The sequence below is a fragment of the Marmota marmota genome, unplaced genomic scaffold (assembly GCF_001458135.2).
Source record: "Marmota marmota marmota unplaced genomic scaffold, marMar, whole genome shotgun sequence".
NCBI lineage: Eukaryota > Metazoa > Chordata > Mammalia > Rodentia > Sciuridae > Marmota > Marmota marmota.
In genome coordinates this window covers 17,227,541-17,244,097 of record NW_025999880.1, presented here as the reverse complement: position 1 = coordinate 17,244,097, position 16,557 = coordinate 17,227,541, and the positions used below count along the sequence as shown (strand labels likewise).

The 16,557-nt window shown below is 38.6% G+C and overlaps 1 protein-coding gene across 2 annotated transcripts in view; it reads right to left on the bottom strand.

The window, feature by feature from the left end:
* LOC107150776 (keratin-associated protein 4-3-like) overlaps nt 1–12,098 on the bottom strand; it is a 17,888-nt gene extending 5,790 nt beyond the window's left edge. The window contains exon 1 of one of the 2 annotated variants that reach the window (XM_015495896.2): nt 11,732–12,098. In XM_015495896.2, coding sequence (XP_015351382.1) covers nt 11,732–12,054 — 323 coding nt within the window. In that variant the 5' untranslated portion in view covers nt 12,055–12,098. The remainder of the gene's footprint in view (nt 1–11,731) is intronic. The other variant, XM_048791722.1, reaches the window with a different exon arrangement.
* Nucleotides 12,099–16,557: the final 4,459 nt, after the last annotated feature.

Here is a 16,557-nt window from a genome sequence, read left to right as displayed (position 1 = left end):
TGTAAATCAATGGATGTGTAACTGATGTGATTCTGCAATCTGTGTATGGGGTGAAGGTGGGAGTTCATAACCCACTTGAATCAAAGTGTCGAATATGATATGTCAAGAAATTTGTAATGTTTTGAACAACCCACAATAAAAAATTAAAAAATAAATAAATAAATAAATAAATAAATTAACCCAGCTTTGGGAGCTGATGGGGCTCTCCATTTGCCATTCCAGAGTTCCAGGGACCACAGAGATCAAAGAGGTGATTTTAAAAAGGAGTGGCTATTTCCTCTAGCTCAAAGCAGAGCTAGCAGACAGCAATACCCAGCTCCCAGTTTTGCACTGAAAAGGGATTGACTGCATATCTTCTTGACTTCTCCAAATTGCTGCCCATGTCATCAGGCTTTTAATTAGCCTTCACCTTGGAACTGATGTGACAGTAATTAGTTAGTACTGTGAGAGCTTAATTAACAACAGTGGGTGAGTGGGCACTTCTACAGCTCCTCCCCTCAGGCTCTATGGGGATAGATCCAAACCTCCAGTTAACCTGCCTGTGCCTGAGGGCTGATAGCTTGCGTTTGGCATGGCATTTGGTAGTTCCCTGGCAGTTACGAAGAGCAAAGCAGACAGTTCTAAGAGTATGCAGTCTGAGTGCAGGTATTTGCCGCAAATCCTCTACACCGCTAGCACAAAGCAAGAGGGAGATAAAACCAGTTCCAAGTTTGTCCCTGAAGAAACAAGAAAGTGATGACACATATCCAGTACACCAGCTCTCCAGCTGCTTCTTGAAGAACTGGTTTTATCTCCTGTCTTGGGACGCTGACAGACCTAACACAGTCAAATCTTCTCTGTTGGACCCCTAAGAACTAAGATAGTGGTTTGGACAAACACAGAATTTGAGAGGCACCCAGAGTCTATGGCTTAGCCTGCTCAGTGAGGTTCAGCTCTCACACAAGGTCAGTCTGAAAAAAACTGGGAGAGGGGTTTGCTTTACCTCCTGTGCAAAGATAAACACAAAGAGTCAACAAAAATGAAGAAACAGGAAATTATGTTCCAAACAAAAGAGCAAGATAACTCCAGAAACTGATAAAAATTTAAAGATCAAAGCATTAAAATGACTATAAGTCATAACTGTATTTTTCCCCCATGAGAAGTTTTTAGTGCCTTTCCCACACCCCCGATGCTCTGCAATTTCACAGAGCTGTATGCTTTGATGTGAGACTTTTATATCCAGTGTGATCACCACTGTCAGCCTTTCAATCTAGAGTATGCAGTCCCATGGTTGGCCTTTGCCCTCTCCAGTGTCTCCAAATGGAGAGTGTCTCTCATAAAATATCCCAAAGGAAAACCTCTTGTTTCTTCTGGTGAGTAGTAGGGGTGGGCTAAGGGCCTGACTCTGTAGGGTGAACAGGGATCCTGGGGCTCTAGCAGGGCTATTGTCTTACCCTGCACCCAGTGTTATCTGGTGCCTCCAGGTTCTGAGCCTTTCCAAGGATTTAAGGCAAATCAACTCCACATTCCATGATATTCTGTCCATATGCAATCATGTTGTAGCCCCTTTTGCTACGTTAAGTTAGCTGCTGCTGCTGCTGCTATCTCCAAAAATTTGTTGCCATTTCATATTTTCTATTTTCTCCTGCCTCAGTGAAATAGAATTAGTGTTTCTGTTTATTCATTCTCCTTTGTTGGTTTATAATGATGGATTAAAAGAGAAACAGGAGGCATTAATCATTTATTTTCTGATATCTGAAAAACCTACAATTTCTAAACTTTAAAAATTAACCTTAGCATTTTATAAGTGTACCCCACTTACAGCATTCTAGGCCCCACATGTTGGTGAGACTTTTCTTTCTCTGTGTTTCCATAGGATCTTAGATGAGCTCAAATTTTATTTTTAAATATTTTATTTACATCTAAGACATTGGGGGCGGGAGAGATTGTGTCTAATAATTTTAAATCCAGGTAAACTAAAAGTCGTTTATGAGAGCAATGAAAAGATTTTCTCATAGGTTCAATTGACTCATGATCTCCCTCTAAATTGTTTTAGTGCCCCCAACAACTGAAAAAAAAGTCATAATTTAAAATCCCATTACAGTGTAGACAAAGCATACAAAAAAGTGATTCCAGGAGATGAAACTGGTTTGAAGAGATTCAAATGTTTCTAAAGTTGGTAGAGAATAAGAAATAACAAAGAAAACCCAAGCATAAACATGAGAAAAGTCCATAAATGGTAGGCCAATGCAAAAACAAAAACAAAAAAATAGAATAACAATATCTATATTTTTGGTGATAGAGGAAAAATCCAAAAGTTAATGTAACGTATTTACAAATGTTTATGTGCCTTGTAAAAGAGAATAAAAATGAACAAAACATATTACTTTTTCAATATTCAGAGATGGCACAGCAGGCATAATAGTTTGAGCCTCTCACACATTTCCCCTGCCTGGTCCCTCAAGGAATGCTCTCGTGGGAAACATCTTGGAAAGAGCAGGTACAGTCTTGGAATAATAAGAGTGACTCCTAAGCCCAAGGACATGTTCTTGCATTGCGTCACCATATTAATACGATATGTTTTAGTTTGGAGCTGACTTTGTTTTCTTTTTTGTTTTTCTTTCCAAATAAACCATTTGCCCAGAGCTAAAATGTTCAGCTCTTCTATTGATAACAATACTCTCAATTTAGAAGGCAATTTCTGCTGCAGTCTGGCTGGGCACAAAATAACCGAGCTGCCACGAGGGACTTACAGGTTCAAACAGGAACTCCTTTATTGCCGGAACTCCACCAACACTCCACGCGCACTCCCCGGCAACTCTCTCAGCTCTCCATCAGGCTCCCCGGGGAACCCTGCAAGAACTCAACGGGAACTCCACGGGAAACTCAGGAGAACTCAAAAGTAGCAGGAGCCGACCTATTGCCGGTCAGCAGGGGTCCATATACCCAGCCTGCCCCAATCCAGCATCATCCAGTCACAGCAATTATACACAGCTTAACTTAATTATCATCATCTTAATGGCCCGCTGGCATCACCTCTCAACTACTCCTTCTGGCAATGCCAGGCGCCATCCCGACTTGGCTGTGGCTCTCAACAAATTTCAACATAGAGAGGAAACACAGGTAGCTGGGTAACTTCATCCAGGTCATATTGGGCGAGTAGAACAACTTAGCATGTGTCATAGACGTGCATACAAACCCTGCAATTGGAGCCTTAATGGAGCATGTATGGATGAATGTCATTAATGTGTCAATAAACCATGCAAAAATAGCAGCTCCGGCAACCTTCCATTGCTTTCTTTCCTATAAACCATATTGAAGGACCTCAAGACCCCAGGCCCAACATTAGGAAAACTAACCCCTGTGCCCTGAAGCTGCAAGATGTTCCCTTACACAACCCCCATGTCAAAACCCCACCAGCTGCACACAGCACTTCAAGTCTCACATAATGTTACCACAAGATGTTCCATATAGATAACCCCGGAGGGGCCAAACTTAAGCAAACATGGTAAAAACAGGAACTAAAAGGACAGGGTGCAATTTTATGGTTTTTCCGAGAACATAAAGTGGAAAAAACAAGTTTGCCCCCCGGGTGACCAAGAGGCTGGATTCAGAGGAACCAATAGAATAGCTGTTGCTGGGCTAAGCTAGAAACTAACCCCCTGCTCCCTATAAAAGATCTGTACCCCAAAGCCCGGTGTGCCAGTTCACCTAAGCTCCGGCTGGGGTGTTGCTGAGCACCCGCAGGCGCCTGTGTATCAATAAACTTGCCTCTTGCTTTTGCAGCCAGTGTCTCTCTCGCGTGGTCCTTTCCGGGTTTGGGATCTGTGGATCTTTCAATATGTTTCATCCATCATGCTCCCTGACCTTCCCACAGCATGAAGTCCCTGGCTCTTTTCTTCCCAGAGGACTCGCCATTATCAGTTGACTTCATAAATTAATCTTGACATATCTCTTCGAAAAGGACTGTACTGTCATAGGAATATAAACATTTAGCAATCAATCAATGCTCTTTCACTTTGTCTTGGCTTATGTATTTGTTAAGTTGTGCATATGCCCCTGTATTTTAAACTTGACATATTTTACCTCTGTAAGTTAAACATTATATATTACTTTTCTCTCGTAGAATGCATTTCTCTCTCTCACCAATATTACTAACATTTGCTACCTGGCATACATCTTCCTATTGAATCCAAGATTGATTGCACAGTAAATGCCCTGAGGGATAGAAACTGGATCTCATTTATCTTAAGTGCCTCTCTGAGGCCAGTAGCTTGCTGGGTATTCCAAGCCACACTGGCTGACAACTTGGTGAGAAAAGCCAAGGGGTCACATTAACAAATCGAGCCCTTGATCCAAGTGGTACATGACCCAAAACAAAATGCAAAGAATGGCATAAACAATGAACATCCATCCTTGCCAACAGTTTGGACCATTGAAACAGAAACAAAACGTATTACTTTTTCAATATTCATTAATATTTTAATATTAATATTCATTAATATTTCATTATTTTTTTCCTTTTGTAAAAAATTATTTCTTTTACTTTTTCCATTTTTTTCTTTTGTTTGTTCCTACTTTTGTTTTTGTTTCTTCTTTGTTTCTTCCCCCTCTAATAACCAAATTCGGTTTGTGTCTCTTTCTCTCTTTATTATTTTTAGTTATTTTTTTAATTCCTTCTCTAGCCATCACCTGCTACCTCTCTCCTGTGTCCCCTCTGTTCACTTTCTAAACATTGCAAACATAAAATCTTGTCTTCCTGCCTCATTTTTTCTTTGTTTAAAGAAATGAAATTTTACTGTTAGAACTATTTAGCTTATATAATTCCTACTCTCCACCGCCACATTGCTGTGGTGGTTAATACGGTAGATGATGAGGTTAACACCTGCTGTTATATCTAGTTCAACAGCTATTTGTTGGTGGTGCACATGTTAAAGGCTGACCCCTCCATTCCTCTTTAGGTGGTATTTAGTGTAATAGATGCCATAGTAGGCACCCGGCGTTTATTTTAAGGCTGTACATTGGTTACTCCCATTATTGCTGTTTCTTGCTCCCCCTTTTTCTGAGAGGGGCTGGGAAGTGATTGGAACACACAGGTTCACAGGATAGAAATCCTTCTGCTGAGCAACACTAACAGCAAACCTCACTCTATACACAAACTAGCCGCACCCAAGTTCCAGCAGTATTTGAACACAGAAGAGGGGAAACAAAACCCAAACCAACAAAGAGGCCCCAAGTAGGAACAGCAGGAGGGGGATCTCAGATCGCCCTTCTGGACATCTACTCAAACAGCAAAAACAGAGATGAGTCTCTAGAACAGAAAAGATACCTACATGCCAAAGGACCCATGAATAAAAGAGGAAGAGGAATCCATCTCAACAGATGCCCAAGATCAAGATCACTGAAAATATGAGAAAACAGATGAATTCCCTCTAAAATTTATAATCTCTCAATGAAGAAACCCACAGATATGGAAGTGGATGAAATTCCAGAGAAAGGCTATAAAACACTGATTATTAAAATGTTCAGTGAGCTAAAAGAATATCTAAGGAATTAATTAGGAGAGCAAATATAGGTGATGAAAGATCATTTTAATTAAAAAAAGGAGGAAGATCAGTAAAATAGAGAAAGGAGAAAGAAGGAGGAAGAAGGGGAGGAAAGAAGAACTGGGGACGGAAATGGAGCAAATGATATCCCATGCATATATGCTTATGTTAAAATCAACCCCACTACTGTTTATAACTATCGTGCACTAATAAAATATTTCTCAAAAGATGTTGATAGTTCAGGCCTACAGAAATATGCCCAACTGATAGTTTTAGCTTTTATTTTTATTTTTGATTAACATGCATTAATTATACATATTAACAAAGTTCAGTAGGCTATTTCCATTCATATATATAGCTTGCACTGATCAAAACCAACCTCACTTTATCCACCCTTTCCCTGCCCACACACCATTCTCAACCTCTTTCAATGGGTGAATGGTTAAGCAAACTGGGTTATATTCATACCATAACCTCAACCTCTACTAATCACTACTCTACTGGGAGGTCAACTTACTTTTAGTTTTCACATATGAGAGAGAACAGGTGGCCTTTGCCTTTCTGTGTCTGGACTATTGCACTTAACACAATGTCTTCTAGTTGCACCCATTTTGCTCCAAATGATGGGATTTCATTCTTCTTTATAGCTGAATAATATTCTGTTGTGTACACATACCACATTCTCTTTATTCATTCACTTGTCCATGGGCTCCAACTAATTTTTTTGCAAGAGTAAAAAGCATTTTGATAGAGGAATGCAGCCTTTTAAACATGGTGCTGGAGCAACTGAACATCTGTACACTAAAATAAAGTGGGGAGGGAGATCTTTACCTAAGTCTCATACCTTATCTAAAATATAGCTAAATATACCATGGGCTTAAATATAAGATGTAAAACTATAAAACTTTCAGAAGTAAACGTGTAGGAGAAAGCCTTGTGGAACTAGAGCTAGGAAAAGTTCTTACTCTTCACAAAGTAAAATTCATAGGAGAAAAATTGATAAATTGGGCTTCATCAGAATTCAAATTTTTTCTCTATAAAAGATGCTGTTGAGACAATAATAACAAGCCATAGAGTCAGAGAAAATATTTATAATTTATACATCTGACAAAGGACTAGTTTCTAGGATACATAAAAACTCTCAGCCTCAACAAGAAAAAAGCAAATGGTCCAATTAGAGCAGGAACCATCCTACTGAGCTTGCTTTGACTGATTTCACAATCATTGTCTCTTAAACAGACAGCAAGTGCATTTATTTCCATGTGTACTGAGAGAAATGTTGCAGTGAAATATTTTTTTCAGAATCTGTCATAATATCACCTCCTGTTATTTACATGTTTAATGATTTTATTTGATTTGATTTTTTTTAATCTTAAACGAGACAAAACTTGTTTCTTCATATATATATGACCCAATAATAAAATATTGATACACTTAGTTGAAGAAAATATACAAATGGCAAACATGAAAGATTTTCCTAAAAGATTAGGGAAATGCAAATTAAAACCATGATGAGTTGCCACTAAACACCTATGGTAAAATGAAAGAAAAAAAAAGCTGAAAAGAAAAAACACCAATTTCTGGCAAGGATGCAACAAAAATGCATTACTAAGATATTGCTGATGGGAATGAGAAATGGTACAGCCATGCTGGAAAACAGGCTGACAGGTTCTTTAAAATTGTGCAATTACCATAAAACCCAATGGTTGCACTCCTCAATATTTATACCACTGAAATGAAGACTTATGTTCAAACAATAACCTGTGCATGAATGTTTATAAAAATTTGGTTCATCACAGCCAAAGGATGGGAACAAATGAGACGTCTTTCAATGGGTGAATGGTTAAGCAAATTGGGATACATTCATACCATAGAATACCTCTGAGCAATAAAAGGATTACTGATGCACTCAACAGGCTGGATGAATCAACAGAGAATTATGTTGTATAGAAAAAGGCAATCTGAAAACCCTGTATACAGTATGTCTCCATGTGTATGCAATTCTGGAAATGGCTTAAGTGTAGAAATGACAAGGAGATCAGTGGTTGGTGGGAGTTAATAAGAAGTTAAGTGTAGGAGGGAAGTGGTGTGGTTATAAAAGACAACACAAGAGAATCTCACGATGATGGAAATGTTCTGTTTTGATGGATGCAATTGGCATAAGGAGTAATAGAACTAAAATAAAGATTAAACAGGGGCTGGGGATGTGGCTCAAGCGGTAGCGCGCTCGCCTGGCATGCGTGCGGCCCGGGTTCAATCCTCAGCACCACATACAAACAAAGATGTGTGTCTGCCGAAAACTAAAAAATAAATATTAAAAATTCTCTCTCTCTCTCTTTCTCTCTCTCTAAATAAAAGATTAAACAAAATAATGGATTATTACAAAACTGTTAGCAATAATACCGTTTGCTTTGACAGATTCCTCAACCCTTGCCTCAGACAGCAATGTGTATGTGCCTTTGGACTAGTGAGAGAAATGTTGCAATAAGACCTCAAAGAGATGGATCTTGTTTCTTAATCTGATGGGAGGGGAGGGGAGGGGAGGGGAGGGGAAGGAGGGATAGGAAGGACAGCAGAATAAAATAGACACTATTATTGCTGTATGTATATACATGACTGTATGACCAATGTGATTCTGCAACATGTACACTCAGAAAAATGAGCAATTATACCCCATTTGATTCAAATGTGTGATATGTCAAGATCATTGTACTGTCATGTGTAACTAATTAAATAAAAATAAAAAATAAAAAAAAAGACTGATAATAAAATGTTGAGTTTAAAGGTGTGATGTTTTAATTATATTCATGCCATATTGTTTTAGTGATGTTTGATAGTGTTCATTTTCACTGTTTCTTTTTATTTTTATTTTTCAACTAAATTTTGTTTCTAACTAAAGTTCTTTTCTTGGCCATATTGATATTATTTGATTATGGAATGGAAAATCTTTCAAAGACATGGGAAGCTATGAATCATCAGTATTCCCAAAAGAAATTTGTTAAAGAATAGGAATGGAAGACCCCAGGCTCCTCCATACACTTCACAGAAGAAGAAATACAATTGATCAACAAATATGTGAAAAAAGTGTCAACATCTCTAGCAATTAGAGAAAGGCAAATCAAAACTACTCTAAGATTTCATCTCACTCCTGTCAGAAAGACAATCATCAAGGATACAGGTAACAATAAATGTTGGTCAGGATGTGGGGAAAATGGTACACTCATACACTGCTGGTGGGACAGCAAATTGGTACAACCACTATGGAAAGCAGTATGGAGATTCCTCAGAAAACGAGGAATGGACCCAGCTATCCCACTCTTTGGTTTATACCAAAGGACTTAAAATCAGCATACAATAGTGACACAGCCACATCAATGTTTATAGCAGCTCAATTCACAATAGCTAGACTATGGAACAAACCCAGGTGTCACTTAATAGATGAAAGGATAAAGAAGATGTGATATATGTACTCAATGGACTATTATTCAGCTTTAAAGAACAGTGAAATTATGGCATTTGCCAGTAAATGGTTGGAGTTGGAGAATATCATGCTAAGTGAGATAAGCCAATCCCACAAAACCAAAGGCCGAGTGTTTTCTTTAAAATGTGGATGCTAATTCACAATAAGACAGAAGGCACTAGGGAAGAATAGCATCACCTTATATTAGATAGAGGGAAGTAACGGGAGGAGAGAGGAGGGGATGTGGAGGTAGGAAAGATAGTAAAAGGAAACAGACATTATTACTGTTTGTATATATGTGACTGCATGACCAATATGATTCTGCAACATACACTCAGAAAAATGAGAAAACATATAACATTTATGTATGATATATCAAGGTGCATAAATGCATTCTACTGTCATGTATAATTAAAATAAATAATAAATTTTTTTAAAAAAGAACAGGAATGGTAAAGTCAGAAAACTGCCTTGGTGCCAAGCTTCACTGGGTGAGATCATGAATCTGAAATTCATTTGTCATGGTGAGAGGCCCATCTAAACACCACAGTACGAGTGCAGTATAGCTACTGGTACTTCTAGACTTCCTACTGCCCTTCTGGGGTGTGGCCCTGCACTCATTCTCAGTGGTTTTCCATTGCATCTGAACTTCAACTTGAAATGCCTGGCATCACTGACTTAATGCATTCTTATCCATATCTTTTTTTTTTAACCAGGCATGATGCTTTAATTTTTCAGAAAAGCTATTCAATCACATAAGGGCAGTCCACATCTCATCCACAATTTACATTACTTCATAAGCATTATCATTACCTAAAAGGCTATGATTTCCCCAGATTATAATGTTTATAATATTTTCTTGGTCTTTCCCTTGGGATGATTTTCTTGTTCTGTTGATTATTTTGTTGAAGTACCTTTTCTTTTCCTTGTTGAAGTGGCATGAAGAGGACAAGTGAAGCAATGTGGTCGCAGGAGACATTTGATTTACTTATCTGAATATGACCAAATTGGCCTGAGATGCAACATGTCTGCAGGATCTAAGACTGTGCCAAGAGTGCAGGCTTGGGGTACAGGTCTCAAGCTAGTCCAAGTCCTCCCCACTTGCAACCTCATCCTTTCCTGCCATTCTCACCCTTTCCTACTCCTCCAGGCTTTGCCCAAAGGGAGTGTTTACTTGTAACTCCACCTCTGACTAGGAGCTTCCTCATTTGCTTATGATATATTTTTTAAGTGCAGTATTATTAACATGAAGGGAACTGGGGTGAGGCTAGCAGAGTTTAGTCTCTGCCATGTCTGGTCAACAGCAACTGATTTCACAGCCAATCTCCCTCTTGACATTATAAGAATGTAAACATTTCCCTGTCTCCTCCTCTGCCTTCTCTTTATCTCATGAATTTGTGATCTGCACATTTTCACTGAATTTACTGATTTTATGTGTGTGTGTGTGTTTGTACCTTCCACACCCACATTACTATTCTCCGAGACTGAAAGTTCCCCTTCTGATCAATACTACCCAAGATAGTAGTATTGGGCCTCCTTGGGTCCTTCCTCTTATTTCCAACTTTAGGTTGTGAGCTCTTTGTAGGAAGTTCCTGCGCCACACGTATCTTGATATGATCCTCAGAGCCCAACAGTGGGGATCACTCATATCATTGTTATCAAATTGTTATCTTCTTGTAATTGAATTATTGTTGGTTAAATGAGGTAGATTATCTTATTTTGAAAAATAGGTAAAGTCCTTTCTATAAATATAGGCATTATATTTTATTTGCAAAATCAGTGCTCTTTTATTTTTGAATTGACATGTAAAAGTTGTATGTATTTATGGGGCATCATGTGACATTTCTTGATATTTGTGTATATTTCTGTAACATTCAAATCAGGGTAAGCATATCTGTCTCCTCAAATATTTATCATTTCTTTGCAGTAAATACACTCAATATCCTTTCTTCTAGCTTTGTTATTTTAAATATACAGTATATTGTTGTTCCCTGTACTGACCTTATGATGCAATTGAATATCAGCACATCTTTCTCTTATCTAACTAACCTTGGCACTTGATGACCAACCTTTTCCCTATTTCTCACCTCCTTGTTTTCTCCAGTCCCTGGTAACCACTTTTCTATTCCCAACTCCTATTAGATCAACAATTTTAGATTGCACATTTGAGTGATAGGGTATGGTATTTTTCTATCTGTGCCTGGCTGATCTCACAACATAATGTCTTCCAGTTGCATCTATGTTGTCACAAATGACTGGATTTCATCCTTTATATAGATAAATAGTATTCAAAATCTTATATATGCCACATTTTGTTTGTCCAGTCATCAGTTGATGGACAATTAGGTTGATTCTGTTTCCTGACTACTGTGAATGTTTCTTTTGGCCACAGAAACCCAAACTTTTCTTCTCCTTGAGAGAAATAATACCAGAAAATAAACTGAAAATCATGGAAGGAAGGCACAAGAATTTATGATCTTGAAGTTATTTTTATTGAAGAATAGTTAACACATGATTATGAATGCCAAGAATAACTGGGGCTTCATCTAATTGCATCATATATCTGAGGTTGGGATATAGTGAAGGGATCTATGGGAGATATTAGTGGTTTTTAATGTAGAAGGATGTCCTTATGCCAGTTTCTTACTGGACAGGGGGGTGATAAAGCTGGTGGCCAGGCTCTGTGATGATGGCTAGCTCATGGCTGGTAGTCAGAAACAAGGTTCAACAAGAGGATCCACAGCAGCTGGGGCGGCAACAGGTAGTCCTGCAGCAGGTGGTCTGGCAACACTGGGGTCTGCAGCAGTGGGGGCGGCAGCAGCTGGACACACAGCAGGTGGGGCGGCAGCAGGTGGTCTGGCAACACTGGGGCCTGCAGCAGCTGGATCCACAGCTGCTGGGGTGGCAGCAACTGGACACACAGCAGCTGGGGCGGCAACAGGTGGTCTGGCAACACTGGGGCCTGCAGCAGGTGGTCTGGCAGCAGCTGGGCTGGCAGCAGGTCTCCTGGCAGAGGCCTTCGCCACAGCCCTGATCAGAGCAGACGGAGCCAGAACAGGAGTTGACCATGGTGTCAGAGGGTGGAGGTTCTGGGTGGGTTTCTAAGAGAATGAGTTTCCCAAAAGTGTTAGTCTCCTAATTCCATGTCCACTTTTATACCCACCTGCTGACACCATGTTAAAGATTATTTCCTTGTTATTGTTTATGTTCATAGAGAAGTGATTACAAGATTAGCTAATTGTGGGAGAATCTACATAAAAGTTAGATAGAGTGCATGTTTTCCTTTCTCTGACTATGTATGGTTTATCCAGTATCTTCCCAAGTCACCTCTTGTCTCTTGCCTACTTCCTTATGTGTATCATCTACTTTCAAAGACTCTTGATCTTACTCATCAGATTGGTTGTCACGTGACAGATTCCATGAAATCCAGCATTCTGTGTGTCATCCTGAAGTCTGTGTCTCATACCAATCCTCTAGTGGAAGAGTTTCTCATTTTCTAAAGGTTCTTTTAAGAAAATAAAATAAACTATGAAAGTACTAGAAGAAAAATTGGGGAAAAATTAAGATGTTTAAAATAGAATGGCTTTTCTACTACAGAAAAAAAAAGTTAATAGCAATGAAGAAAAATATTGGAAAATTTTAAAACAGAAAAGTTTTAAATACCTGTTTTTACAAAGTAAACTAAATGTAAAACATCTAAAACATAAACAGGGAATAAATAACAAGTACGGTAACTAATTTAACAGAAAACGGGTGAATGCATGGTATAACCCAATATGGAAAAAAACAAATAAAAACCCAAATAGAAAATTGAATAAAGAACATTCAGTCATTTCATTAAAGAGAGAGAGAAAGAGAGAGAGAGAGAGAGAGAGAGAAAGATAGAGAGAGATATTTAAATGTCTTTTGAACTTTTGAAAGCTATCCAGTCTATCACAATGTTTAAAATGTTTAATTGAACACTTTATTCATTATAAACCATCTTCTGCCTACATACAGTTTGCGCAGGTCCTGCCTTAAGCTCTGGAGATACCTCAGTGAATTGCTGTTATTTGTAATGAAAAATATAAAATATTTAAGTTTTAAAACTTTAATGAATTCATGATGTTATAAGGAAATACATTTTCACTGAGATGGCAAGGGTCTAAACAGGGGCAACTTCTTCAGATGATAATTTAGCTTAAATTCCATAGCATCTGAAGAGTATCTTATATTAAATTCAATGATATCTTGATTTATTAGAGTTTCAAATGTGCATAACTTTTGATTGAGCAACTTCCCTTCTAGAAATGTGTTGAACAGCATACATGTGTACTAATCCATGCGTTCTCGTAGCATTGTTTATGAGAGCAAAAGCTTGATTTTAAGTTCCACTTTGCTTATGGAAGAGACTGTTCTTAATGAAAGAAATACAGTGTGTGGAAGTTACGGAGCATCATTTTGTTTCAAAGGAAACAAAAGCTCTTTGAACTAGTCTTGAAATGTTTTAAAAAGTTAAAATTAATTTAATTTTTTTTAAAAAATGAAGTGACCTTACTTTATATCCTCCCTATTCCCAGGCAGGCACCAACTTTCCATTTAGATTATTGGAATACCTGAGTGTTAAAAACCTGACTGTTTTTACATGGATTATTTATGGGAGAGGGGAGAAGGGAAATAAAGAAAATGTTCAATTGTGCTGTTTTCTTGTTATTCACATTTGATTTCATTGCATTTTGGTAACAGAAAAAGCCTTTCATTATTCCTGCTGTTGTGATTTTCTCTGTAGCCTGATATATTTTGTAAATATTCTGAGGGTCTATGATAATTATGGAAACTCAATTTGTTAGGCATAAGGTGGTATATAAATATCCACTGCATCGATATTGATAATATCCTTGTTTATTTTTCTTCTTAACATGACCAGTTTTTTGCAATAGTGTGTTAGGGTTTCTGCTATGATTGTGGTTTTCCCATTTTCTCCTGTGTTGAAAAGTCCAGGTGGGGGGCATTGCGGGTGTGTGTTTGATTTCTCACATTTAGTTTGAATATAGTTCAAGTGCTTATAACAGGAAAGTTCCTAGGCAGACATGGTGAAGATTTGGGCCTACTGTTTCTTCTATTAGGTGCAGGGTCCACAAACTTATTTCTTTCTACAAAGCTTTTTTCAAATACTCTTCACACCTCTGACCAATAAGGACCTCCTTCAAGGGTTTATCAATGAAAGGAAACTAACATCTTCTCTTTTCTGATCAAATCAACCACAATTAGTCACCAGCAAATAATATGAACACTGTTCATGTTTCTGGCACGGCCCTTCCCTAGAGGAATCTGTTCTTTGATGTCATGGAATTGGCCTCTCGGTACAATTTCATTCATTTTAGCAGAATTGGGTATTAAGAATCACCCTTGTAAAACACATCAGGTTGAGCCATATTTCCTGGGCTCCCCATCTATTATGGTTTAGGCATGACGTATCAGCTAAAAAATACTGTGTGAGACAATATAGGACAGTTTGGAGGTGATATGGTTAGGTTATGAGAGTCTTGATCTAACCAGTGCATTAATCCCCGATAGGGATGAACAGGTGGTAACAGTAGGCAGATAGAGAGTGAATGGAGGAGGAAGTTCCCAGATGTGCCCTTGGTGCATTCATTTTGTCCTTGTTAAGCAAAGCGCCTCCCACCCATGTCCCCTTCCTGCTGCCATGTTCCCAGTTGGTTTCCCCCACCATGCACTTCTGCCATGATGCTCTGCCTCATCTCAGGCATGAAGAATGTAGCTAGCTGTCTATGCACTGACCCCTCTGAAACCGTGAGCCCCAAATAAACTTTTCCTCCTCTGAAAATCCATGTCAGGTTTTTTGGTCATAGCAGCACAAACGCTAACTAAAACACGATCTTTGAGGCAATTTAGTTTCCTGACATGAATATTGTAAGAGTAAGATAAATTTGTACACTGTCTTGAGAATTAAGGCAACCTTGCAATGGGCGTATACATTTTTGATCCCATCATATTCTCTGGGTCAAAAGGAAATAAAACAAATCCTGGTGTCCTGTGAGATTAAGACAAACAAGCTAAAGGAAAATCAAACACAGAGTTTACATGGAAAGGAGGGAAATGGCAGGAAGAAGAAAATGAGAAGGAAGGACACACTATTCAAAGGGAACCTGGGTGTTAGGTTGGTTCCCAGGTAGAAGAACCTAGATCTTCTGATGAAAAGCTGAATCATGAAGAGACCCAGTGCCAGGGCTCATATAGCTGTAGGGGAAAATTAAGGGGTTCTAACTGTGGTCACCTCCTGCCTGCACGGGCCGTGAGAATGGGGTCCTCATGGTGGAATGGGCTGACTGAGAAATAAAAGCTGGGAAAAATAGAATGGTGGAGAAAAAAACCACAGAACACAGTAGTTTCAAAATAAGGGGCAGGACGGGCAAGCTGATCAGACAGATCAAGCTTCCAGACAAAATGGCCCTGTGCCTGCTTTATTTATATTGGGAAACATCAAAGAGATTCTATAGAATGTTCTTCCCCAAAAGGTTAAAGGTGGGCTGCTCAGTTCCTAATGGTTTACGCCCGTCTCTGGAGCTACTACGAGGAACCTTCCTAGTAGAGCCAAAGAAAAGTTCACGTGCATTGGGCAATCTATTTCCGTGGGAGACTCACAGAAAGTTCCCAATGCCAGGCCTATTTCTCCCTGGCCATGCTGAGAAGATCCTCATGTATTTCACAGATGGTTTCCCACAGTTACCTTCTTAAGAGATGCACAGGTGTTTTGCATGAGTTAACCACTCAACGTTTCCTACAGGATGTATTTGGAATTTTAAACTTTTCCATAAGGGAATGGATGGGTGAATTACTAGTTAGGTCTTACTTCATGTAGTTATGTGCTTCAAGGGCCACAGCATAAAGCTGATTACTGTTCAAAACCTGCTAACATTCATTTTATATACTTACCCAGGTTACATTATCATTTAGAGCAAGAGGATAAATCTTTGATACTAGTTTCTACATTAAAGATAGTATCTGCAGTCTCCCTAAACTTGGTTTTTACTCATCTCTGTGACTCATCAACACCACCTTCTCTACAGAACTGCTTCTCAAAGTTGCACCCAGGGAAAACAGATGGAGAATGGAAATGGTTCTGACCTCTCACCAAACTAAGCTGGAACTGTTAGGTGACCAAATACTACATTTGGTTTTAAAACTGAGGCTTAGGGCTGGGAGTGTAGCTTCGTGGTACAGTGCTTACCTAGCACGTGTGATTCCCAGCACTGCAAAATCATTTATTAATTAAAATATATAAATAAATAAAGTGAGAATTAGTGTTTAACTGATGCAGAAAATGATGACCAATTTCTCATTTCAGGAAAATAGTTTTGACTGGCTATTTACCCATTAGAAAAGCAAACATCACTTACTCAAATAAAATTCATTATACTTAAGGAACACCTTCCTCTTTGGAGCATTTCCCAATAGATTAGTATAATTGGCATAAACAATAACAAAGACAAGTTCTGCTCATTGGTTCCAAGTTTGGGGTACCATGTATAAAAGGTGCAAAAGCAAAGAAAACATCAGATTCTAGGAAAC